Source organism: Telmatherina bonti, assembly GCF_933228915.1.
Source record: "Telmatherina bonti genome assembly, chromosome: 16".
In the NCBI taxonomy this organism is placed as follows: Eukaryota; Metazoa; Chordata; class Actinopteri; order Atheriniformes; family Telmatherinidae; genus Telmatherina; species Telmatherina bonti.
In genome coordinates this window covers 22,979,856-23,006,186 of record NC_136614.1, presented here as the reverse complement: position 1 = coordinate 23,006,186, position 26,331 = coordinate 22,979,856, and the positions used below count along the sequence as shown (strand labels likewise).

Sequence of the window (26,331 nt, the reverse complement as noted above, 5' to 3'; positions counted from 1 at the left end):
GCTGAGATGAAAATGAAGACAGAATACAATAAGTTGTAGTCCGTTTAACCATGATTTTAATATAAAAGATTAAATATATTTATTAAAACTTGAAACAGGAAATAGAGAAGATTTATGTTAAAAAAAAATATAGGTGATGGCTGGGGTGAGGGATGTTTAACTGGCAGAATACCAGTGTTGTCAGAGTTGAAAATAGAAAGAACCTCCCTGATAGAGTAAGGCTCAAATCCTTGCATGAAAATGTGTTGGCAAAATTATTTCTTAATTTTAAACTTTTGTCTCTCAAAAGCACAAAGTATTTGGAGATTTTAACACCTGCGGTGCGTCATTTCAGGAAAAGACTCACTGTTACTGTACTATCTTACTAAAATAGTACAAGTAAGTAAAAAAAAAAAACAAAAAAAAAAAAAAAAAAAACATACAATGACAATATCCAGAAAAACTGTTGTCTCCTCTGGCCGGAGCTCATTAAGATGGGTTGAGTTTAACTGGAAAAACTATTTTGTGTTCTGATTGGTTTTTTTTTCTTTTGCTTTTGTTTGTTTTAATCCTTAGTGGAACATTAGATTAGAGAATAGAGACACCATCCAGGTTGTAAGCCAGCATCTATGATTAACGGAAGGCACATTTGTTTACATGGTAACTTGTGCATCTGATCATAAACAAATTGTCTGGTGAGAAACAACAAATGCTTTTTCTTGTGTGCATTGTTTCTACTATAGTTGCAATTGTCACTATGTATGGATGACAGGTTTAACTTGAAGCTCAACATAAAGGCCAAGTTTACTCTTTAATTTCAATTTATTTCCATACTCACTTTGGTCTCTTGAAACTTAAACTGAAAGTGGCTAATTCTTTCCCCACACTGCTTCATTGAAATAGGTGTGTCTCTGGTGACTAAGAAAACAGCACAGACCTCACACACAAAGTTTCGGGGAGTTGTCTGTTGATACCTGATACCCCCACTCCTCCTCTACCCTTTAAAGTACCCCGTCCCTTACTTCCTCCACCCCGCCCTTTTCCCACCACATCCATTGCACGTCATCTGGGTTACGTTCAGGCGTCCTCTCTGGCCGCCTGCCTGACGAGGGCCAGCCTGCCATCTGGGGTCCTCAGGGAGCTCTGGAAGGAGTATAGGGGAATGGCCAACAGCGGTTAGCCCCTGTAATGCTACTTTTAGCTTTCTTAAGTGTCTCACTCCACCTGTTGTCAGACTATTCTTTAGCTTGAGGGAGAATATATATATATTTATATATTTTTTTATGTAATCAGAATTAGGAGAAAATGTTTATTATTATTATTATGTATCAGTTTGGTTAGATTTTGAGAATAAGCTTGAAGCAGATTTTTATTAAGGATTTGCAGGCATGAGTCATTCATATGCACACATAAACTCCTCTCACACTCTGTTTCTGGCTCTTGATCCAGCAGAGCACCTGAAGGAAGTCTCCAGCTTGTAGATTAGTGGAGAAAGCATGAGGAGCAGCAGCAGTTGTTTGCCCCCGGGAGCCTTCCAGGATTAAATGTATCGCCACCTGTAGAAAAAATTGAGAGATAAACGAGGGGAAAAAGGGTGCAAAACGGTTGTTTTAGTCGTAGTTTTTTTTCCTTTGGTGCACTGGGAGAGGCTCTTATGGCAGCTGTCCTAATCTGTGTGTGTGAAAGAAAGAGACAGAAAGACAGAGAGACAGGCAGACACCGAGGAATAGGAGGAAAGGGGTCAAATTGCACCCCTCTTTCACTCTTACAACCCCATACAGACACATTTATACAAACGGACATGCAGCAACAGTAGCTTAATACGACCACGGCCCAACCCTGATAGCTAAGATTGCTTCGCCGTCATACATGGTCATTGCAAAATCTGCCCAGCAACAAGAGCAAGTGGATGGATCACAGAGGTGTGGAGTGTAACAGCTACCCCCTGGCATCCCACTAGTAGCCTGGCATCCTAACTGTGGCACCGAGGTGCACTTCAGTTTCAGCTCACCGTCTATGCTTCTTGTAAGATTTATGTTTTAGCTGACAGCTGAGTCTTCTCCTCAGACTCTACAAGAAATGCTCATTCTATTTACTTCTTTATGCCACAGCAAACACCAGTGAGCATAAGTTAAACAGCTGTTTGGATGCCAGGTTTTCAATGAGTCATACAGGGATGACAACAAAATTTTAGTGTGATATGGAGACTTTTAGCAGGAATGAAAAGTCAAAAACAGAATAAAAAATATCCATTCCAGACAATTAAAGCATAATAATAGGCTACTGAATGTAGGTAGCTGAAACATGAGGGGTTAAAAATCATGTTGCATAACCTTTCATGCACCCTCGTACCTCCAAAAAAAACAACAAAAAAAAACTGACCCCTTTAAAACTATGCTAATTTTTCTGTGTAAACTTTCCTATTGAATCCATGCTCTTGTAAAAGCATGAACAAAAATGGCTTCCCAGAGAGACGATAAATTGCAGGAAACCATCTAGTAAGGGCTGATTTTGAAATGATCAAATGGACAAGTTTAATAAGAAGCTGTTCCCCAGCAGCACTCATTTGTTAAACCAGCATTTCTCTTGTTAACGCCCCATAATCTGCATTCTGTTAAGGATTTATATATAACAGAACATTAAGAAATGTAATGCAGTTTTCCTAACAAAGGTGACTTTGTACCTCTCCCATTCTGCAGCAATTAAGATATTTACATTTAAGATTTTTGTGACATTGAGCGAAGTATCAGATGTGCTCCATGCACAGACGGGGAGTCATTGCTGCAGCAACAAATAATTGGATCATTTATTGCTGATCATTTCCCCTTCTTCTCATTCATGTCACCTTGCTGTTGCTTCCATCCATATAAAAGAGAGAAAAAAAATCTGGAAAAAAAAAAAGGTCTTTTAAACTTTACCTCAAATTTTGGAACCTGGGCAAAGTTAGCACAAGGGATCCTATTGAAGATAAAAGAGCTACTTTCATGTGAAAATATGGAAAAAGGACTGAAACAGCCTCTTTGTTTTGACATTACTTTTATTTAAGATGCGTGAAACAACCAAAACATCTGTCTTTCACCAAAACCCATTTAGCTCAGGTAATTTATAATGCACATATGAGAGCTGAGTGAGAGTCTAGCCAGCCAGAGAAAGACGGCGAGGTGTGAGGTCATCGGGTCAAGTCAGTCGCAGCCCGACAGTCAAACCTCCAAAACAGACTGGAGAATCCATCTAGAAACCCAGAGCAAGCAGCGTGGGCTTTTTAGAGGAACACACCAGACAGGAAACCGCATGATATGTGTGTTTGAGTGTCTACTGTGTGAGAGGCCAGTGTGTAGGTGTCTCTTTCTCTGTTATACACATAGACTTTCTGTGGTGTGGGATGGCTGAGGTCATCTGAGTGGAGACTGTCTCACTGTAGCCATGCTTGTTTAATGGAAGCCAATCAGGATGCAGCATTTCATGCCAGGATTCTTCATTTTATTGATCACTCAGATTTTTCGAGAAAAGCCCGTTATTGCCAGAGGTAACATTTCATTCTCCCATTAATGCAATTTTTGAAAATACCAGAATTTTAACTCTTTCCATTTGTTAAGTGGAGACAAATTGAAAAGTATTCAGTTTAAAGGCAATAAATGAACAGAAGTTCTTATCGAATTAGTAAAACATTTCATGCTTTGATCTCTGCAATTTCCAGATAGAGCATTTGAGAACACGATGCACTTCTTGTTTGCTCCAGTCTACTAAAAAAAAGTAACAAACAAGTAAAAAGTAACAAAGAACAAACCTCATCTGCCATTGCTTAAAAGAAGGAGCATATTTCCTCATTTTGTTGAAAAGGAAATGAAATTGCAACAGTTGTGCTTTGGTTATGCAGGAGCCGGCCTAACCCTGCCTGCCGCGAGAACTTCCTCTCCTGCTCTGCTGGGAGATTGGATTTCTTACGCTACAGTGCAAAATCAGAGAGGTAGCTGAGACCAGATGGGGTGTGACCCGGGTCTCTGTGCTGATTTAAGTGTTGCAGCAGCTCATGTTTATTTCCATTTTCAGTAGATTTCTTTCTTTCTTTTTGTTAAAAGATTTTCTTTGAGCATTTCGTGTGCAGTGTGATCATTGCTACACTTTATCATCTGTGTGGTTGCATCAGATAAAACGGGTTTGTGTTTTTGCTTTAGTAGCAGTTTTTTGGTGTTTGAATATATGTGAAAAACTGGAGCCATAAAAACTTAATGTTCACACAACTTCTCAGCGCAACCTGTCAAATTTAAGAGGGTGCTGCATCTCACAGGTGGTGTGCAAACATAGCAGCTTTTATAGCTTTGGCACTCTTGAACAAAATTTATTTTAGCAGATAAACAATTTTCAAATGGCATCCGGTTAAAGAGTGAACATCCATTACATCCCTTTGAACTGGATCAGAGTATGTTTTAATTTTTTCAGGACAGAGAAAAAGTAGAACGATGCCTTGAATGAAAACCCCAAGTGATTTTAGCTCAGATAATTTAAAGCTATTCTAATTTCTTTAAGACTCGAAATATTGCACGCTATTCTTTGACCCTGATGCAAATGCAGCAGAAATTTTAGATACAGTCAGTAAATGACGAGGTCTTTGAGAGGAGGTCTGGAAGTGGAGGTGGAATCTTAAAATTATAATTAAATTAATCATAAAAATGTAGGTTTAGGCACTAAATTTCTTATTGTGTGTAATGGTTCAACGTCATGCTCTTTGGTGATCAGGTTGTACTTTAGCTATTCATAAAAAGTTAGTGTCTAAACTATAATGTTTGTGCTGCTTTTATTTGTTAAGTTAATGATTAAAAATTTCCAACTGAAGCACAGTTGTCCAATCTAACCCTGTTTGGACTTGATCTATGCAGCATTTTTTTTCTTTGCTCTCAATTGTGTCCTTGATTCTTTTTGTCCGTTTATCTGTCCCACCTTTCCTTTTCCCCGCCGGCCTGCCCGCCTCTTCGTCTCTCACTGTGTCTCCCCGGCTAGAGTGATGATTCAGGCCCTATTGTGAAGTTAGCAATCCGATACAGAGCCAGCCCAAGAGCGAGGGATGGGAGGTTGTGGTGGTGAGGGGGATGAGAAGCAGTAGGGATTATGGGTGTTCTCATTGCTGTGTCCGTGCTGTCTGGGGCCTGAGGTGCTTTGGCACCCTACCTGTCCTCTGGTTTACCTGTTGTTCTCATTCTCTATTTTGGCCTGTGGTCTCTGTCTTTCCATCTTTGTCTTCTTTTCTCTTTGTCCGTCTCACACCCTCAACGTCTTCACTGTACCATGTTTTTTGGACCTCCGGCTCTTGTCTTCTTTTCACACTTACCGTTCCTCCTCTTTTTCCCCTCGATCGGCCCTCCCTCTTTGCAGACATATGGTTTTGTGACTGATTTTATTAGGAAGATGATATGAAGTGTTTCAAGGCCTAGTTTGACAGAACAGCTTGTGACTTTGAGCCATTAAACTCCTGTTCCCATTCTGTGGCGTACAGGGCAGCAGTAACTTCTAATAATCTGCTGCATATTGAATTTAAGAGCAGATGGTGTGTGAGTGAGACCATACCTTTCACTGCTGAAAATCTCCCCTTTTATCTTTCTTTTTTTCTTTTTAAGAACATCTACCTTATGTTGTACCTCTCACATGCACACCCACTGTGATGTCATGAGCAGCATTATTTAACAGGCTGCTGGGAGCCCATTCATCATTTAATTAAAAGCGTCTGAAAGGGATCTGAGGCCTAATGAGATTAGCTTTAATTATTGATGCTGCTGCTGCTGCCACTTACACACACATCCTGACAAACAGACTCTCCAGCATTGACCAGTCTGGATATTCCAGCGCCCATCGAATTAGACTGCTAGTTTTAACATAGTTATTTGCACTTTTTTAACTTTATATTTCCATACATGCACACAACTCGCTGATTTTACTTGGTTGGAGTTGTAGAAAAACCTGTGGTTCAGGCAGCAGGCAAGGGGTGAGGTAGGTGCGGTCACTTTTGGGGGTTGTTTCACGGCAGTGGTGTTACATTTCTTGAGGACTCTCACAGGAGCAACGACTCCTCATACTGCTTTGGTCCACACACTACTCTTCACTTCATCAAGTTCATGCAAAGAACTGAATTTTTTTTGCAAAACCTTCCCTCCAAAAATTCTTTTCTTCGCTTTTTATTTGGCAGTAAAGAAAATTCCCCACAAAAGCCCACAGCTTTTTGGCTCATAATTAGAGGAAATGTATCATTTCATAAATCTTAGAAACACTTGAGACTTACAAAGCAGAATTTTGTACTCATTCCACAGAATGAAATATTTTACCAGTGCACTTGTCTATCCAGATCACTGGTTTGAATGGGGATTCACCACACTGCCTATCAGAAGACTTAGACTGGCTTACATGCTTTACAGTCTGAGAAGAATTGTAAAAGATGTTGTACTGTACTTTGGATGTTTGTTAAAATAGATTTGCTAAAGATTTGTTGAACAACGCTAGCTTTAATGCTATGCAGGTTCCATCATGACAATATTTGTCCTGTTAGTTTATCATAGATATTGTTCATAGTAAAGAATGAACAACTTGTTGATTTTGTTCATTCTTTGCATTGTGACATTTTTTTTTGTTTTCACTGTATCTCAGTAAACATTATCTAAATAAGTTTAGGACCTCAGTCACTATTTTAACGTCTACTATAAAACATTGTAAATGATTTCTCCACTAAGTGTCAAATAGACACAAGAGCATACCAATTTCAGTTTTTTACCATGTAGAAGCTGTGTCTGTATCCAATGTATATTGAATTCCATGATGTTAGGACAGTCTCTGTCACTGATTAGAGTGATGGCCAGAATGTGTGTCTGTGTGTGTGTCAGCCTGGTCAGCCATGGACTGGTTTAGGTTTCCCCCAGTTGTTTTTTTAATCACCCTCATCAGATTAGCTGAGCAGGGGCAGTCAAGGCCAAACGCACAATTAACAGCGCAGAACTGGTGCGTACTCACACACACACATACACACTCACACACACACACATACACATATCTATCAGTGACTTTTCATCTGTCTCCATTGAATAAAGCTGCATTAAATCGTGTCTGTGATCCCCTCACTCCCTGAGACAATGAGGAGCCAATTCAAACAGTAGATATGAAGACCACCAGTGCAGTGAGTGGGATGAGGAGTAGCCTGTTCTGCTCTACTACACCCCCCCCCACCCCCCCACCCACCCCCACACCCCCCATACCCGCCTAAATAAAACAAAACATTAATAAGTTAACAGAATGATTGAAAAAAAATCTTTGGGTTAACATTGAGAGTTTAATTAGACAAAACAAAACAATTTAAAAAAAAAATTGTCCCAACAGTAAGTAATTACATCGGTTTGGCCTGATATTAAACTAGCAAAAGAGAAGTTAGATAATGGCACAACATTTCATATACCAAGGATCTCCACCTCTGGTCTGGAAGCGCCACTGTCCCGCAAGTTTTAGATGTTTCCCTGTTTAGATGTTTTAACACACCTGACCGAAATAAACTCATTTCCTGCCAGCCACTGTAACAGCAAAGAGCCCCATACTCCCAGTGGGTTTTAAGCATTTTCACTCATCTTTCAAAACCCACAAAATATTGAGTTCGAGGGCTACAGAAACCACAAAACCGCAAAAGAGGGGGGTAAAACCGTTTGGATTCAAAAAGATGTCTTTTCCAGCCAGTGAGTTCAAGGGTCGTCGTACAAGACTTGACAAAAGTTCTTGGATCCATTTGATTTGAACCAAGTGTGTTAGAGCAGGGGAACATCTAAACCCTGCACAGCTACAGTAACCCTTAACGGCCAGAGTTTGAGATCCCTATTATATGCAATGTGATCATGCCCCCTTTTTTCCTCAGCTGATGCAGTCTTAGGGTTCACAGTGGCAATACTATCATCTAGCAGGTAAAAGTAGAATCTAAACACATGGATAATGATTTGGAAAAACAAAGATGCTTATTTGCTTTTGTTGTAGGAGCAGTTGACAAAAGTGGGGCCCAGTAAAGCCATTGTTTTCAAGCCTATGTCTAATGTGGTTTGCATTTGAGAATGTTTGACTTTTGGCTTATTTGATCATTTCTATTTTATTATTAGTTATAATGATATAATTATAGTTTGTATGGGGAAACATGCCAAATCTATAACTCTATGTTTAACTTGACTCCGTTAAGAAAAGGTAAATTCTTATTTATCTCGCATGGTTCGTAAAGACACCTCAGAAAAATCTTTTAGTGCTCAACATTTTATTTAATGTACAGTTTGCATTTTTAAATCAGAAGTTTTGTTTTTTGACGTACATAAAGTATTCGACTGAATTCCTGTTTCTGTCTGCAGTTCTCTCTGACAGGCAAGGAGACGGTCACCTTGCCAGAGAGGCACAGAAAGAGAGAGATGTTTTCGGAGAGTACCTATTTCACCTGAACACCTCCTCCTCCTTTTCTCTGCTCCGCACACTCATTCTGTTCTTTCTTTTCACTCCCTGGATTCTTTTTTTCTTTTATAGCTTCCTACTACACCTGAAAAAGGGGGCATTTTTGGAGGTATAAAGAGACGGATAGATTTACACCTCCCAGGCTGGGGAATTGGGGGGTGTAGGAGGAATAGAGGAGGGAGGGTTAGAGGGAGGAGGCTTGGCACAATGTATTTTACATGAAAGGAAGGGGATAGAGTTACCACGCTGATAACCACTCATACAAATGGGGACAGCACAGAGCTTTGAGCAGGGAACAGGTAAAAGAGTGTGACTGCATACGTGTGTGTGTGTGTGTGTGTGTGTGTGTGTGTGTGTGTGTGTGTGTGTGTGTGTGTGTGTGTGGGTGGGTGGGTGAGCTTGTGTGAGTAACATCCTTCAGGAGTATGTCTTGTGGTCAACTCACCAGCCAATGTCAGGCACAAGGATGACTGGATGATCACGTTGCACAGGTGTATGCATATGATATCTGTTTGCATTTGTGCATGACTAAATGAATTCTATTCGCTGCATGTTTGGAAGTCTATACAACATTTTTTTAAAATATAAATCTCAATGAAACAAAACTTGTTTGTAGAAATTATACTATAGGTGTCCGCCCAAATATTACCCATTTATTTGTGAGCTAATGTTTCGAAGTTAGTACTTTGACCTCTTTGACTGATTGCATCTATGTGTGACCATATTTGATTATGAAGGTCGGGTGAACAAATCCATGCTAGTACTAGCTAGCTAACTGATTAGTTTGATTTGCTAGTAATTTACTTTCTGTTTCCAAAAAAATTTACTGGCCTCACTTTTGACATTAAAAGGACAGGACACCAAGTCCTTTTTCAGTTACCAGATCTGGAGACAGAAAAACAAACATGAATAATAACATGAATTTTGTCCAATCCAATCCACATTTTCCACAAACAGACCGTCTCCAAGTGCTGCGCATCAAAAGCCAAACACATCACTAAATAAATAAAATAAAATAAAATAAAATAAAATAAAATAAAGTAAGTAACATCAATGAAAGTAACTACCTAATAAAATACCTAAGGAAGAACAAGACACAGATGACCAGACAACTCACGTGGTGTTAAAAGCTAAAAAACTAAAGTGGCTTATACTTATTAAAGACTAAAGTTTGTTTTTAAAAAAAGTGAAATAAGTAAAACAATAACTATAACAATAACAATAACAACCTAAATAACTAAATAACTAAAACAGATATAGATGAGGATAGCTGCTCTCCATCTGTCTTGTTGTATGAGGGAAAGATGAACTTCTGTGGTCCCGTTTAGAGAGTATAGTTATTCTCAGTGGAGCATTTAAAAGGAGCGTGACACCTCCCTCCTGCCAAACTCCTTTAAAACACTCCTAAAATCAACAAAAATCCCAAGCCAGTTATTTAGTTGCACTAATATGCTCCCCTTCTCCATTGCTCATTTCCCTGCACTCATGTATCCACTACACCACAACTGATCTGTTTTTTTTTCTTCAATTTTTTTTCAGCCTTGTATCTCATCAGGCATGTTTGGGGACACCTCCCCAGCTCCCTTCTCCACTTGCTGTGAAAATATTTCATCAGGGATGTTTTTGGACGACCCCCTCCTGATGGGGTCTTGCCTGGCTAATAATAAAGTGCTTGAGTTGTCAAGCACTTCGGCAGCACCCTAATCTGTTCTGACAGCTAGTCCTCCACATAGACTCTGAAACGTCCAGCACACACACGTACACACACATATGCATGCCAGCATCCACGAATAACACACTCTGAACAGACATTTGCCATGATGCATGTGCACAGCTCCACAGACAGTCTATCAATCAAGGTGTTTATTGGGGTTGGGGATAAATGCTGTGGGATAGAGCCGAATGTTGTCTCCGTGGTGACCAAGCTAAAGGTGGCTGCTGCTTAGCTGGAGACAGTGGCTGTGTTCCAAATTAGTCTCCGGGCCTGTGTACATTTCGTGCCCCCTCTCAGCTATTTTCTGTCGCCTTGTGCACGTACAGTAACTTTAAAACTGGTGTGTGTGTGTTGCTGAAGGATCAGTTCACCCGAGTTAAAAATCTCAGTCAATTATAACAGTATCTTATGCAATTCCTTGACACAACTGATATGACTGATACATTTATGATTTGTGTTCAGCAAAGTTGAGCCAAAAGCCAGACGACAGTTTTTATATGAGTCAGATTTTTTTCTTTTTGTTGCTAGAGATATTTTTTTGTCTTTGACCTGTAAAGCGAGACAGCTAAGTTGCAGCCCCTTGTTTGTTAGTGTATGTGAAATATGTGATTAAACTCCAAATGCAGTGATTTGAAAATGGATATGTAATTAGAAATTGTCCAAAGAACACATCAATGTTGTTTAAAATTATACTTGTTGTTAAAGAAGGCAAAACAGTAACATATTTTCCTGTGTGTCACATACTACACAGTGTTAAAAGCACACTTACAATAACTCTGTGTGTGAAAATTGAAGGGACCAGTTGCTGTAATTATTAAAGTAGCTGTTTTTATTTCCCACTCTTGCTCTCATTTGCTCAGTAGTTTCAATGGATGACTGGTCTAGAGTGCAGAGAAGAGAGTTTAGCACTTACAGTGTTTGAAGTATAGATCTGTAAGCATCAACGGTGCTTTCACAGATGTCCATTTTTTATTACAAAAGGAAGTTATTGTAGTGCTTCATGCGGGGCAAAACATGGTTTCCATATGGCCACTCTCACAACTAAACAGGTACAGCAAATGTTATGTTGCTCAACATGCACAGATTGTTGTGTACAGTGCAACCTTTTGGCTGGGACCTCAAACTCCATTTCTCGATGGTTTATGTCCTATTGTTATTATTATTGTTATTATTACAATCATTATTATTAGATGTTTCTTTTTTTCAATATACCTGACTCAATTAACCTGACTCAGGAAAGTACCTAAAACCAGCATGACAGTGAACCTCGAGGACCAGAGTTGTCCTTATGTAGAGAATTTGAACACATGACATTATCATAAAAGCGACATGAATAATAAAACATTTAAGATCTTATCATGAAAATGTAGAAGCCCTCAGCTTACAGGTCATATCTGAGCTCAAATATGTACATATAACATTGAACCCTATTGGCAAAAGTAAGGTCAAAGTAAAGGACTGTTGAAGATGCAGTTGGATGATTCTCCATCCTGTTATTTATTATATGTGAGGCATCATTGTGTCTCCTCATACAAATGAGGAATGTAAAACTGTGTGTTGCTGAGTTACATGATGTAGCAGTTGAACATCATTCTGTGGTGAGAACGTTGGTAGTAATTAAACCGGTATGTGATCATATCAGCTGGATATCTATACATACAAAGTGAAATGAGAGTGAAATTATGCAGCTTTTGTCCTCTTTCTATCGTTAAAGCATCTTAGAGCCTGAGTGTCTCAGGGAGGCTACTTCCTCTGTGTCCAATCATAATATTGTAAATGAAGCTTGTTAGTTGTGACTTGTACCTCCTAATATTTTTTTTATGTTGTCTTTGGGGAAATAGTTTAAATATTAGGGCTGTGACAATACACTTTTGTCCCGATTCGATTCCGATTTTTTGGGTGCCGATTCGATTTAAAATGCAATTCTCACAATTCTTTGATATTGCTGATTTTTGTAGATTAAAAACAAAAGAAATGTATAAAACTTATTTTTTTGCTCGTAATATTTCTTGATTTCAATTAGAAAAAAACAACACAGTTGCCAGATCATCATTCTGCTGCTATAACGCCCCAGAAGACAAGTAAAAAGATCAATAAAAACAATACAAATGACAAAATTTTTATACTGGATTATTTTTATTTGTTTGAAAATAAAAAATCGATTTTTTAACAAAAAAATCCATTTTAAAATTGTGAAGCAAAAAAAATCCCAATTTTCGATTTTTCGATTCAATTTTCCCACCCCTCTTAAATATGTTGTTTAGTGATAAATCAGCATTTTAACTGCTTTTTATGTAATGTAATAAACCTGACTACATCATCTCCTAGTGTTTTTTTCTCCTGCTGTGTATCTCAATTGATAACAGCTTGATGACCAAAGTGAAAGAGTGCCATCTTCAGACTAAAGCAACTGGAATGTTTGGTGTGTGTACCTATGTGATACCACACTCCCATCCATCCAACTCAGCTATGCCTTACATGTGTTGCACATGTGCAGCCGTGTGGTTCCAATTAACACAGATTGAAAGTGTGTGCTCAGGTGTACATAAGAGCCCCTGTGTAGTGTGTTTGAGATGGGGGAGGGTGTGTTGTAAGAGTGTTTGGAGGAGGTGTTGGTGTGAAGTTTATGATCTAGCTTTTATTTTCTACTGCACAGCAAAGACACTGATCTACATCAACACTATGTCTCCATCATGCTTTCATTCTTAATTTAGATGGAGATTTAAGTTTGGAAGTTAGTGTAGGAGAGGGTAAAGTAAAATACACCTTCAATATTTCAAAAGTTCTTGGGCTTTAAATTCAAGCTTGAGTGAGTCCATAATGAGTGACAGCTGAGAAATAGAGGAGGAGGAGAAGAGAAAAAGAGGGGGTGGAGGCAGAGGAGGAGGGAAACAAGACGAGCGAAATGTTCCCCATTACTGGAGTCAGGGGCGACAGGAGCTGAACATGGATTGACCTTAAAGGCAGAGAGGAGGAGAAAAATAGCTTACATGCAGGATCTTTTTTTTTATGTAGATTTTTTTTTTTTGTGCAAAGCAGAAGAGCTCAGGCTCAAAGCGAAAGAGCAAAAAGAATGTACTTTCTGCTCCAGTGCAGAAACAAGAAAAGCCTTTGACACCTGGAGGAGCAAGTGAGAGGCAGGTAGACCGAGAAGAGCGGTGTTCGAGGAGAGTGTGTGTGTTTCTGTTCGTGAGGGAGAGCAGAACGTCTACGACTGAGGAGGAGCTGGTGGATTGTGGCGCTCTGTAATGCTTTGTGGAAATATCGGACTGTTAACTGACCTGATTAGACTCTGAGGTAAGAGCATATCTCCAAGTCTGTGAGACAATGTGTGTGTTTCATGCTATAACCTGAAGCAAGCACTGTAGTCTTTTCTGTAGCGTTATATTATCTATTAGGAATATAAACCAGTAAAAGATAAAAAAAAGTGCTGCTTTTTGGTTGAATAGGTATGAAATTTCGGGCATCAAAATTGTTAGTTGGTTACGGTAAGAGTGCGGATGTTGCGTTCAAATGACTTCAAGTTCTTTTGCATTAAAAGCAGTTTTTACAGCTTCACATTTAAATAAAGAATACATTTCTAATAGTGCTTATAATTTAAACATTTTCTTTTTATAGAAATTTATAATCATCACCATCAGATATTTTTTTTATACATCACTTGAGAATTAATAAATTAGTTTTATGCGGGCTTTTGTCTTCTTTGGGGAAAGAAGTAGGATCTGATAATTGATGTACACAATTTACATGAATCATTGCAGTTTATTTATTTATCTATTTACTTTGCCTGAAGTGGAATTTGTATCAGAGATTAGTCTAAGAAAGGCAACTTGTTTACTTACTAATTAATAAATTAATTTGGTTGATTGTAAATTAAAATTATTTTAATAGTATCGCCTTAGAATTTTTTTAAAATTGTAATTTCTTTATTTAAAAAAAAAAAAAGCTTTCATTTACCAGTTGTGTATCTGCGTGTGCAGTCTAATGCAATGGTATCGGATGTCCGGTTGCAGATGGTGTAGGCTATTACCTCAAACAAAATAGCACAATTCTTCTTTCTTCTTCTTTTCTCCTCCTGCGTAGGGGGCAGTTTCTCACAGACAATACCTCAACCCAAAAAAAAATAAATAAGAGGAAACAAACCTAAACGTAATGAAAAAAATTATAAATGTTTTGTAGGGTTGTGGTTAAATTATGCCTAATGTTAAAATTACAAACTTCAGTGTGTATAACAGTGTATACTTAGATGTGTATAATTCTGTCAAATAAACTTTTATTAGTGCTAATCACCTGTGGTACTTGTGTGTTTCCCTTGGGGAGTCTTTGTGCCGGCCAGGTAGTGTTCAAGACCGGTCACCCGGCCATCCAGGTCAAAGGTTACTTATTTAAGCAGCTCAGGTGACACAAATGGCTTATTCAGACGTTGCCACCTAAGAGTCTGCTCGAAGGTGCTTTGTTTCATTGGAGAAAAAGTTTGATGTGTTTTAATTCTATTTGCTCAAAGAGGAAGAATGGTAGTTAATGTATGGATCCAGGACTTGGAGAGAACTTTTATCCAACTATCACCGGTTTGTAGGTTTTTATCACTGCAGTTTCATCTTGGCACGACTGAATCCCTAAACAATGAAGTCAGTTTAAATGTCTTCAGTGCTGATTTACAAACTAAAATGAAAAATAAGTTAAAGTAACGGTCAAACCAGATAGATGCGTGTAATTGTTCTTGATTATGAAACAAGTGTGTCTGACAGAAAAAGATTAAAGGGTCTGCATGTTGAGAGAAAGAGTTGAGAGACTCCGACACGGAGGAGAAGCCGGCCATGAATGAAGCACAGTGATAAAAGCTTTTCAGGATCAAAGCCTGTGTGTGCTTGTGTTTTTGGAGATCGTGTTGAGACAAAAACCGAGCCAAGCTAATATATTACATTGTGTGTGTGTGTGTGTGTGTGTGTGTGTGTGTGTGTGTGTGTGTGTATGTATGCCGAGGTCCTGCATGTGTGTTACATGTGAATTGCCGTTTCTCACGGCCATACTGTTGATGCCGTGACTGACAGCCTTGTTAAATTTCAGTAAAGCATGAAACGTGACATGAAAGTGGCTTGTGTGTGCGTGTGTCTGTGTGTGTGCCAGTGTGTAAAATGATCCATACGAGGAGACCAGCTGACCTTTGAACTCTATCTTAAACAGCTAAGTGCTGCTTCTTATTTGCTCACAGCAGGATCCTCTAATCAGAAACATAACAGCAAAACTGCATCTATACACACACACACACACACACACACACACACACACACACCTATACACACAGAAAAGTCCTTCTGCATACCTGAAGTTTAGTGTCTGCTTAGTCAAGCACTTTCTTTGTATGCTTTACCTATGATTGCGATAATGTGCAAATGACTTGAATATATGCTGTCTGGATGAATTTGGCTGTGTGTGTCTTCGTTGTGCATTTCCATACATGGGTGTGTGTGTTTGGCACCCTGCACGTGCCCTACACCTCAACAGTGTGTTGACACAGTGATTATAGGGCAGCTGGTACGCATTGGCCCTCGCGCCGCCCTGCATTTACTGTTCTAATTAGTTCCTGTTCCAAATAAGAGGGAGGAATTTTAATAGAGAACCACTGGTCTGACGTCTCGCCCTGCATACCCTCACACACATCAATCCAGCCGGTCTGTAAGGACTGGGCACTGCAGTGGAAAGGTTCTGAAGTCGAAGCTTGTTTTTTTTTTTTTTTCTTTGGTCTGTTTTGGAAGTAAAAATGTACCAGTGCAATGATTGACACAACCAAATGTCTTGCTTACCTCCCAAAGTCAAGGCTGAGTTTAGCTTCTGCAGCGCCATGTTTAACAGTGCAGAGTGAGCTCTCCGCTGTGACCTCACATGACCCCAGTGGGACCTTTCCACTTTAAAAGGGTCGAGAAGTGGGTTGGGGCTTTGGATGGAGAGGGGTCATGAGAGTACAAGGGAAAGTTAATATCTGTCACTTAGACTCCAGTTAGCACGTCCTTCACAGTGATACACACCAGATTGTGATTTATCATATTTGTGTTAAACTCTAAACATTAGAAAATTAGTTTGCATTGTAAACTTGTAATTTATTTTGGTTAATTAATAATCATTGACTTTTCTCCAGTTCTTAGAAGTGTTGAGGACCAGAATTTATGTTGTTGTTCGTCACAACAGTTCATGATACTAATATAATGTGTGTGACTCATTAACACCAGTTTATAGAGCTATTTTATGACACACTTAACACTGTTTCTTATGAACTGAAAGTGCAAAATGCAAAGTGTGTGTTAAGTAACTGACTCTCCGACATGGTTTCTTTGCAGGTAAAAAAATCACACAGTGACTCTCATGTTCCAGACCCCTCAGAGGCCAGGTATGATATGTGTCTGTTTGCACAGTTCTGTAAAAATGTAGATTTTTTTTTTTTTTTTTTAAAGTCTGTGTGTGCATATGCGTGAATGTGTGTGTGTGTGTACATTAATGTGTGTCTTGGTTCTCTGATCATGGCAGAGAAAGATGAGTTTTCACTGCACTTGGGAGCTTTGATGAGGTCATCAGTATTTCCACAAGAACTTAGTGTCAAAAAACTCTGTGCACACAAACACACACACACACACACACACACACATGCCTGCACGCACACAGAGAAAGAAGTACCAATTCATTCAAACTGACAAGCAAAGGGTACCCAATGTACATGCATTAAAATTGAAACCGCTTGTCAATTTATTGACAGTTGTCATAAGGAATATGTTTTTTTTTTTTTTTTATTAAAATGCTAAATATTCTCTGATTTAGCTTTAAAACAAATTCCTAACTGTATAGTTTTGTGATTTTTTTTTTTTACATTTGCTGAGAAAAAATAGCATTTGACGATGGAAAATTTGGCTCTGTAATGTTATTTTAAACTGTAAATAATGAATATTTGAATCATAGTCAAATAATCTGTAATAAAAATAATCTGTAGTAACTTATATCAACTTATTGAGCTCAACACACGGTAAATTTTAGTAACATGCAGCGTATTGCTCCAATGTCCAGACATAATGTGAAAACCAGAAAATAGTTTATGAAACACCAACTCCTGCCATCGCCTCCATGGAACGGGGGGAAAAAAAAAGGGCAAGGAAAGGAGGCCGAATCATTTCCTGCTGTTGAAAGACAAAAGTACAGGATGAATGAAGCGCTTTGAGCACATAAGTGATGAAAAAGCAAAACAATCTGTGACAGTTTTTTAGTTTTGCCATGTTTAGCAGATATAGTTGAAGGTTTTATTTGAAATCAGGCCTTGAATTGCTATCAGCAATTTTCATTCTAAAATGTACAGCGGAGCAGAAAAGCCTTTTATTTTCATAGAGAAAATAGTCAATTTAAACTGTTTTATCTTTTGTACATTCCCTTTTTTGTACCCTTTAGCCATATCTTTCTTGTCTGCTGGAAGATATATGTTTATACATGTCAGTCTGACTGTGGGTTGCAGTCATGTGTGGTGATGCTATCTGCCCATGGCATTGACATGGCCTGCTTCCAGACCTCCACACAGATGTACGCTCTCTCCCACAGCAGCCCACATTTATTTGATTCTCCTTCCATCTCTGTCATTTCTGGCTTTGATGTCCCACACAAAAGCACAAGTGTGACCGAACCTGCAGGCAGCATGAGTCAGGCCTCAAACACACACACAAACACACACACAAAGGAGATACTGTCCACACAGAAACCAACTCAACATGAAACTATGCCTTCCACCAAAGTACATGTCAGAATGTGGCTTTGTGGCGATCGTGATGACGAGTCTTAAACTAGTATTTTATGTTGGTTTTCTTACAGTGCGTTCACATGACAGTTTATTGCAAATACTCATCCCTCTCACTGAGGGGTTATTGCCCCTCGAGAGTATATGTTGCCTTGGCAACAAGTGACAGAGGTACAAATATAAAATAAGGTCTGATATATGGAGAAGGATTTTTATTTAGCTATAAATATGCATCTTTAATCTGTTCATGTTTAGCTTACTTCCATTTCCAACCATCCATATGCACACACACACACACACACAAACACACACACACTCACTTTACCATTACCACCTTGTGTGCTGGTTCATCCCAGTCATGCATGTGGAACACATTGTAAAACTAAAGCATGCTGGCAGGCTGTGGGTTTGTATTGGAGCCCACAAGACGTATACACACACATTCCCGTCCACACACAACCACTCCATAAAAGAGCCAGCAGGCCCACAGACAATGTCTAGCGCCTCTGAACATATGCTCATGTAAGCTAACTGGTGCTGAGCAACATGAAGTTTATGACTCTGTGTGTGATTCCTGTGTGCACATATGTCACTGAATGGGCTCATTGGGATCTCAACATAACATGAGGAAGGGGCAGGTCCCCAGCTGGGATGGCATGTTGCTGTTGATCTGCTGTTCATTAAGAAATTGCAGTTAATCCCCCCCCCCCACCTTTCTCTCTCTTAGGTCTATGGAAATGCAGGACCTAGCGAGTCCTCATAACCGCGTGGCAGGTGGAGATTCGTCAAGTTCCAAGCTGGACAAGAACAACCTCAGCAGCCCCTCCATCACCACCAATGGAACAGGAGGTGAGAAGGCTCCATTCATTGGGCTCATATGGAGAATCATCAGTCATCAGCACAGTCATCAACATGACCATGATAGTTATTAGAAAGGCAAATGTGTTGTCAACTACATAAAAGAAAAACACTTGAAATTAACAGGACAACATTTTGGAAGATACCTTTGTTTACCATGAGTTGGGCAAGAAGACTGATACTGTTTTCATGTGTGTAGAATATATGAAGCTATAGCTAGGCACGAATTCCAATAATAGTACAAAGCAGCAAGCTATCCAAAATAAACTCAGCATTAGAGTATACTGAGTAATTAAAAAGATAAATAATTGGATAGATAATCAAAAAGATATGAATGAATATCTAAATCAGGCTGCTTTAAAATGTAGCAATATTTGCGTTCTTTTGGCTTAGCTACACTAATTCCCTGCTGTGTTACATGAGGTTGGTATTGTAATGTCATCACGTGGCATTATTAAAAACTGCTTTGTGAAAAGATTTATTAAAATGCCTTCCTGGTGGGAAAATATCTTGGATAAAGGCAAGGAGAATAACTTTCTTATATTGATATTATAACACATACAAAAGTACATTTGTTTTTGATATGCTGCAGAGCGGATTCAAATGCAGACAGTTTCGGTGCAAGAAAGTATCTTTATTTATGAAGACTAATGAAATTAAATGAAAAATACTTTATTAATCCCAGAAGGGAAATTCAATAATACTGGAATGCTAAGAAAAACAAAAAACAAAACACAGACAACAGGCAAAGACATGAGGTGAGGAGGGAGCTGATACACCTGGATACACTTTGAGGGGAGCTGACAAGACACATGCGACACTTTATGGCAGGGATCAACGGGAGGAACGGTGACACTTTATTGTGTCATGTAGATGTTTGACTGACAGTACAAATCATTTAATTGCTTGTAAAGTTTTTGTCAAGCATTTAGTTTTGTAGCATGAATGTTTAAAAGCCAAACGGAGGAATTCTGAAACAAAGCTTAAGTGTAAGTTGTGTCCTCAAAGTTGGACAACTGGAGTCGCAATCCACGTTACTTAGCAGGTACAGAAGCCCACTATGTTCTCTTTAAAGCTGAAAACTCCAACACGTCTCATTTCTTAAATTTGTTCAGAAAATGCACAGAGTCATCGGTATCTTTTAAGAAACGTCTAAACTCCAGCAGAGACTGGAAGCACATATTATATCATCCTTTGGATAAAAGTGCTCGAGTGAGTCTGTAAAATCTATTGCAAAATCCTCAATCTGGGACGAGTTCAGCATGCAGAGATGAATTCTTTTTGAGGTCTTTAAAAAGACAGCTCTAGACGCACACATGCAAACATTTGCACTCACACACACACACATATCCACACTGCTACAAGTAAACCACCAGTGAATGTGTGTAAACACACGGTAAAGCACTTCTGCTGTTCTCCGCTAACCACTTGGCAAAGTGTGGTTATATGTGTGTGTGTGTGTCTCAGACTGTAAGTGTGTGAGTGTAAGCTCAAGATTCCCACTGGAAACTATTTCCTCTACAAGAGCATTAAAGCATCACTGCTCTCTTAGATGTCAACACCACCTAGAACTTTTCTCTCGTCTTCTTCCCTTGTCCCAGTTTCTTTTTTTTTTGTCCTTTTTCTTTTACCTTCTTTTTATCTCTCCCTTCTTTCATCTTTATTCCATCTGTCACTCTTTATCCACCCTCTTGTCTTTTTTTGTGTTGTTGGGGAAGGTTTTAGGACAGGGCAGTGGGATGTAAAACTTTTCTTGATTGGAAATGCTTTGATCTTTTGCTGCGATGGAAACCATTTTAGAGTTTAATGGAAAAAGTTAGAGATGTTGCTTTTTAGTCATCTTGAAGTGTCAACAGAGTTGCAGAAATAGTTTTGTTCAGAATGGACACACAGCAAATCCAGACCATATTAGAGCACATTCAATCTTTTTTTTTTTTTTTTTTTGATGAGCTCACACTTAATGTTTAAAGCAGACAGAGCCAGGACTACACACACACACACACACACACACACACACACACACACACACACACACAGCCAAAACAAACTACATACCCAACATTCCCCTCACCTGACATCAGCCAACGCATTGGCCCATAGGCCATCTCCATAGCAACTCATTTGTCTTCATTACAGCTTTTCCAGTGGGTAATATTGCTCCCTCGAGGGGATTAATGAAGTTGTTCAGAAATAAATGGAGTTCTCATATGGTTTCTGATAATGCCTTTAAATGATGCTCGGAGAAAAGAAACGAATAAAGTGTTTCCTATGTAGTATGTCGAAGTAGTTAACGGGCAGATTCATCCTGGAGTACCAAAACAAATCCTCTAATAAATGTCTGGTAAGGTAGAACTATATGTTTTAATTTTTACTGAGCCAGCAGCAAGCCACAGGCAGATTATGTAGAGAACTATAGACATTGGTTATCGATCAAATGCTTTATCATAAGTATCTCCTTAAGGGTCTGTTGAACAGAATGAAGATAAAAATGAAATGGATGTTCCTCAGACCATGTGGATGCTGTAATGGGAAACTAAAAAGCATAAGTTCATTTTTATGGGATGATGATATAAATGGCAGTGTGTTTTTAGAGCTTGTCTCCATTGTAAAAAAAAAAAAAAATGTTGCAGGTTAATGTTTGTTTGCAGAAGAGTTTGGCTAGTTTAGCTTACAGACTGGAGGTTGACTGGAAAGGGGGACAGCTACTTTGTACAGCCACTGAAGCTCACCAGATAATGCTTTCTGTTTTCTTTCACCCTGTGTTTGAACAGAATCAAGTTATTCTGTTGTTAACATGTCCATATGATGTATCTGCTAACACACATGTTTGACAAATTAACACTTAACACCGCCAGGATTTCTAAAGAACCAATCCCAAATCAAAAGCATCACATGCCAGTTGATGCACAAATTTGGTGGATAGTATAATGAAAATGCCAAGAAAGGCAACTAGAAATATGTATGAGGAGCGTAATTCGCACCAACATTATGCTGTTCCTGTTCAGCTTGAGCACTTTGAAAATCACAACATTTTGTACATTTTCCTTGCAACAAGTAGTGATGCAACCAAGTGACAAAAATGTACCATTTATGTCACATTCTATGAGAGCATCTGTCATACTTACATGTAAATTAGATTACTTGAGAAAATGAAAAAAAAAACATTGTTTTATCAAGACAAAATGATTTATTTTATCTTCAGATTACAGCATTAAAAATAAATATCTGGCATGGTTCCTTTCAGCTTTCATAGAAGATCCACAGAAGATGAATGTAACAGTCATTTGCATATCATAAAAACGTAGAGTTGCATCTGAGCCATTTAAAATGCAGAAAAATATTATTTTCACTGTTAAATCTTAATAATTATGCTATGTTCTCAGTAAACCAGGTAAATGTCCCAAACTGTTCATGAACTGTCAAAGAAATTTAGAGAGATTATTTTCCACTAATGTTTAGTGTTAGATTCTATGTGATCACATATAATTTACCTGAGACCTGCACCCGGTTCTCAGTATATCACGTCCTCACCTCCTTCCCACCTTGCACTCCTATAGGTGAAAGCATGACTGTTCTAAACACGGCTGATTGGCTGTTGGGCTGCAGCAGCCCACCCCCTGCCTCGGGTTCCAAGGACTATGGTACAGAGGTGCATGTGTGTGAATCCAAAACCAGAAGTCATGTATTATTAAATGAAATGCAACCGAGATGGCTTTGTGTAGTTGAAGCTGTTTTTTTTGTTTTTTTGTTTTTTTTGTTTTTTTTATTTTCTGACAGAATTGCTCTGATTGATTTTATTTGCTGTGCAGTGTTTCCAACTTTTCCCCATTGTGAATTTATCAGTGTGTGTGGCCTTTTGTATATACAGTATTTGCAGGGTTCCTGCCTGTCACAGCGTTAAATTTGATTCATCTGCAGGGGAAGTCAGAAAATATTGTGGGAAATTTCCCAACTGTTTACTTTGCATGATTGCATTTTAAGTTTAATCATCACATTTTATCGTTTTATAATTATAAAATAATTATAAAATAATTATTTCTTGAGGTTAAAAATGACATGGAAAAGTTAGGGAGGAATAAAACCTGAAGGCTATGGTGGTGCTTCAGCCTAGTAATTCAAAACATGTGGACTGCAGAAATTGCAAAGGGAACCCTGCACACAATTTGCTCACATACTAGAACTGCATGGTAGTTTTCTGCCCTTTATTAAGAGAGACTTTCTTTTTTGTGTGATTAATTGTCTTTACTGGTATTCCCTAACACAGATGCTTTCTTTCTCCTTTAAGTAAAAACAGAGCCTATGAACAACAGCGATACAGCCACCACGACAGGCGACACAGCACTGGACACATATGCGGGCTCAGGTAAAAGCACATTAAACTTGTCAGCTTTACAGATGAAAAAAATACTTGCTTGCAGGTCCACTTCACTGTGTGCTTTCAGTGTCAAAAACAGTCACGCAAACGCCATCATCCATTTTAGCCTGGTGGTAGTACTGCTGTCTACTATTGCCTGTCCTTGGACTGCATCATGAAAGGCTGGCAAAGGAATGAGAGACATTTTTACACCCGTCTTTTCTTTCCTTTTTTTAGACACACGCCGTCCTATGCTCCTTTAACTCTGCAAAACATCACACACTAATACACAAAGTCATTACGCAAAACATAGACGGGTTTAAAACCAGCAGGGTGTTTGTCAGTACTGAGCTCTGACATCTCAATGACCACAAACAGACATTGTGTTTTACTATGGGGCCCACTGTGAGGGGGGGGGGGGCGGGGGGGGGGGGGGGGGGGGGGGGGGGGGGGGGCTTCGTGGAGCAGAGTGAACTTGGCTCCTCTCCATTCACAAAGCTTCAGATTGTGTTTACTGGAACAACATTTCAGCTCCAATAAGGCAGATGCCTTGAACTCTGCTGTTCAAGAGTGTTTTGTTTTGTTTTTTAAGTGAAAGACAGAGGATTTGGGTTGTCACCGACTTTGACCTGACTTTACCTTGTTGTTTTGGATTGTTTTTTTCCTCTTCTTTTTGTTTTAGTAATCACCAGCAGTGGGTACAGCCCTCGTTCGGCCCACCAGTACTCTCCTCCCCTCTACCCTTCAAAGTAAGTCCAACTTGTAACTCGAGAGTCTGCTGTTGTAGAAAATGATCCTCCTTCTGTCCAGGTACAGTTTGCAGTCTGGTACTGACTTTACCTGTCTGTCTCCAGGCCCTACCCTCACATCCTCTCCACACCGGCAGCACCCCCCATGCCGACGTACGCTGGCCAACCTCAGTTCAGCAGCATGCAGCAGTCGACCGTGTATACGGCATACTCACAGACAGGACAAGCCTATGGACTGTCCACCTATGGTATCATAACACACACTGAAAAAAAAAAAAAAAGTCAGTTACACTTTGTGGCTACTTCTTTCTGCTATGAACAAAAAACATTGCTTCTTTGCATTTCGAAGCTCTTGAGCTTCATTGTGTTCCACTTCTACAGTAATGCCTCTCCATGTCAGTTTTACTGCATGTTACTGTCTGAGTAGACAGTATAGTCTTACACATTTCAAAATCCATCCTCTTGTATCTGCCATGAATTATAGTATAACTGTTATACAGTCAGAACACACCAATGTCCTCGTTCTACAGCAACCATGCAATAACACTGACACCACAATGATAGCAGACGATATGGTTTTGCTTTGGATGGACATTTTGGAGATGAATCCTTCTCTTCGTAACGTCAACGGGAGGTTTTATGTGTCTGTCCGTCTCTTTGTTTGTCAATTTGCTAGCAACTTTAAGCGAAAACTACTACGTGGATTTTTGTCTTTTTTTCTGAGCATGGATCTTGGTTAAACTTAGATTCAGTTAAATTTCGGGAGTGATCTTGAAGGATTTGTAGACAAAGACATTCTTTAGACGATCCTTCACAATATGGGTGGAAATGAGCTGCTTGGCGGAGGCCTGTGCACTCTGAGTGCTTTTCTAGGTCTGGTATAAAATTATCCTTGTCTCATCCCTCCACTATAATCTTGTTCCAGCACTTGGAAAGCTTTTTTAGTTGTTACTGATTTGCCCCGTTAAAATGGACCAGCTTAACTCTCTATATCTGAATGTCTTTAAAAGTCTGTTGAGCATTTCAGTGGACTGTTAAAGTGCCAATATAATGCTTTAAATAAATGTCAAACCATTTTCTCTCAAATTTGTCAGAGAAGAACAATGTCAAATGTCTAGCCTGTCAAAACGGAGGGGCTATAATACCATTTGTTCATTTTATACCTGCTCGTTCCAGTGCAGGGTCACCGAGGAGCTGGAGTCTATCCCAGCTGCTACTGGGACAGGTCGCCAGTTCATCACAGAATGATCAATTTAAAACAACTTATTCAATGTTTTTGTTAAACCACTTTAAAGATCCAATGTGTAGTATCTGGTGACATCCAGGGGTATAAATTGTAAGCTGCAATCCTCCACTTCATTCCTCCAAACATATAGGAAAATCCATGTGCAGTAAAAATGTATCATTTCAGCTGTGGTTTCAGGTAAAAATTGTTACCTTAAAACAGAGAATTTAAAAGTCTTATTTTGCGCAGTTCTATATCATAAGAAACAAATGTGATTAAATTAAATTACTGCCATTTTACTCATGTATAGATGCAGCAAAAGTGAATGTAGAAGAAGTGTATGATGTGTGATATAATGTCTGGCTGAAATGATTCTCCAGATTCTAAATCACAGGAAGAAAAAAGGCATTAAAATGTGCTTCAATTGGAAGAAAATGGCGTTACACATTTTGGATAATTGTATTTATAATGAAGCTTAACGTTCTTGTTCTGTTAAACTGATGTGTTTGGTAACATGAATACCAAGCAAAAACTTCCAGCACTCAAAAGACCTACAAGAAGCATTTTAATACTAGAGGTAAAAAAAAAAATTTAAAAAAAATCTAAATAGTTGTTCACCCGCATTCTAGTTTCCTTGCAACACTTAGGAAGAAATTAAATATTTCTACCTTTTTAAGAGCAAAGTGGGACGATTAAATACATAAAGTGAAATTAATGCTCAATTTCACCAAAAAAAGAATACAGATTGCTGTATCTTGTGTTTTTCAATCATTCATTTTCAAACTCTTTCACAGACCTCGGAGTGATGCTTCCAGGCATTAAGACAGAGAGTGGCCTCACCCAAAGTCAGTCTCCCCTGCAGACTGGCCTCAGCTACAGCCCTGGCTTCACCACACCTCAGCCCGGACAGACTGCCTACTCACCCTATCAAATGCCAGGTCAGTGCACAGAAAATGTGATACTACCATTTAATCTTTCTTCTTTTCTTTATTCTTTATTTCAGACCCAAGGGAATCTATATTGTAATAAAAACTACAATACAATGTAGAGTTAAAAACAGTGCCCTCCACAGTGTTTTGTGTCTAATTTTAAAGACAATTTCACAAATGATCCACAGTCTGGAAGAAAACGTGACAGAACTGCTTGCAGGGTTAAACAAAACAGTGATTAGGTCATTTTCTGACTCAGTTAATCTGCATCGGGTTAGCTGGAAGCTCACAGCAGCAGCCTCAT

At 39.0% G+C, this 26,331-nt stretch overlaps 1 protein-coding gene across 1 annotated transcript in view; it reads left to right on the top strand.

The window, feature by feature from the left end:
• The window catches only part of eya4 (EYA transcriptional coactivator and phosphatase 4), a 46,248-nt gene that overhangs the window by 6,000 nt on the left and 13,917 nt on the right, over positions 1–26,331 (top strand). Inside the window, 7 exon segments of the mRNA XM_079255434.1 lie at positions 16,480–16,529; positions 18,640–18,761; positions 22,328–22,411; positions 23,056–23,133; positions 23,807–23,873; positions 23,979–24,121; positions 25,893–26,036. Coding sequence (XP_079111560.1) covers positions 16,480–16,529; positions 18,640–18,761; positions 22,328–22,411; positions 23,056–23,133; positions 23,807–23,873; positions 23,979–24,121; positions 25,893–26,036 — 688 coding nt within the window.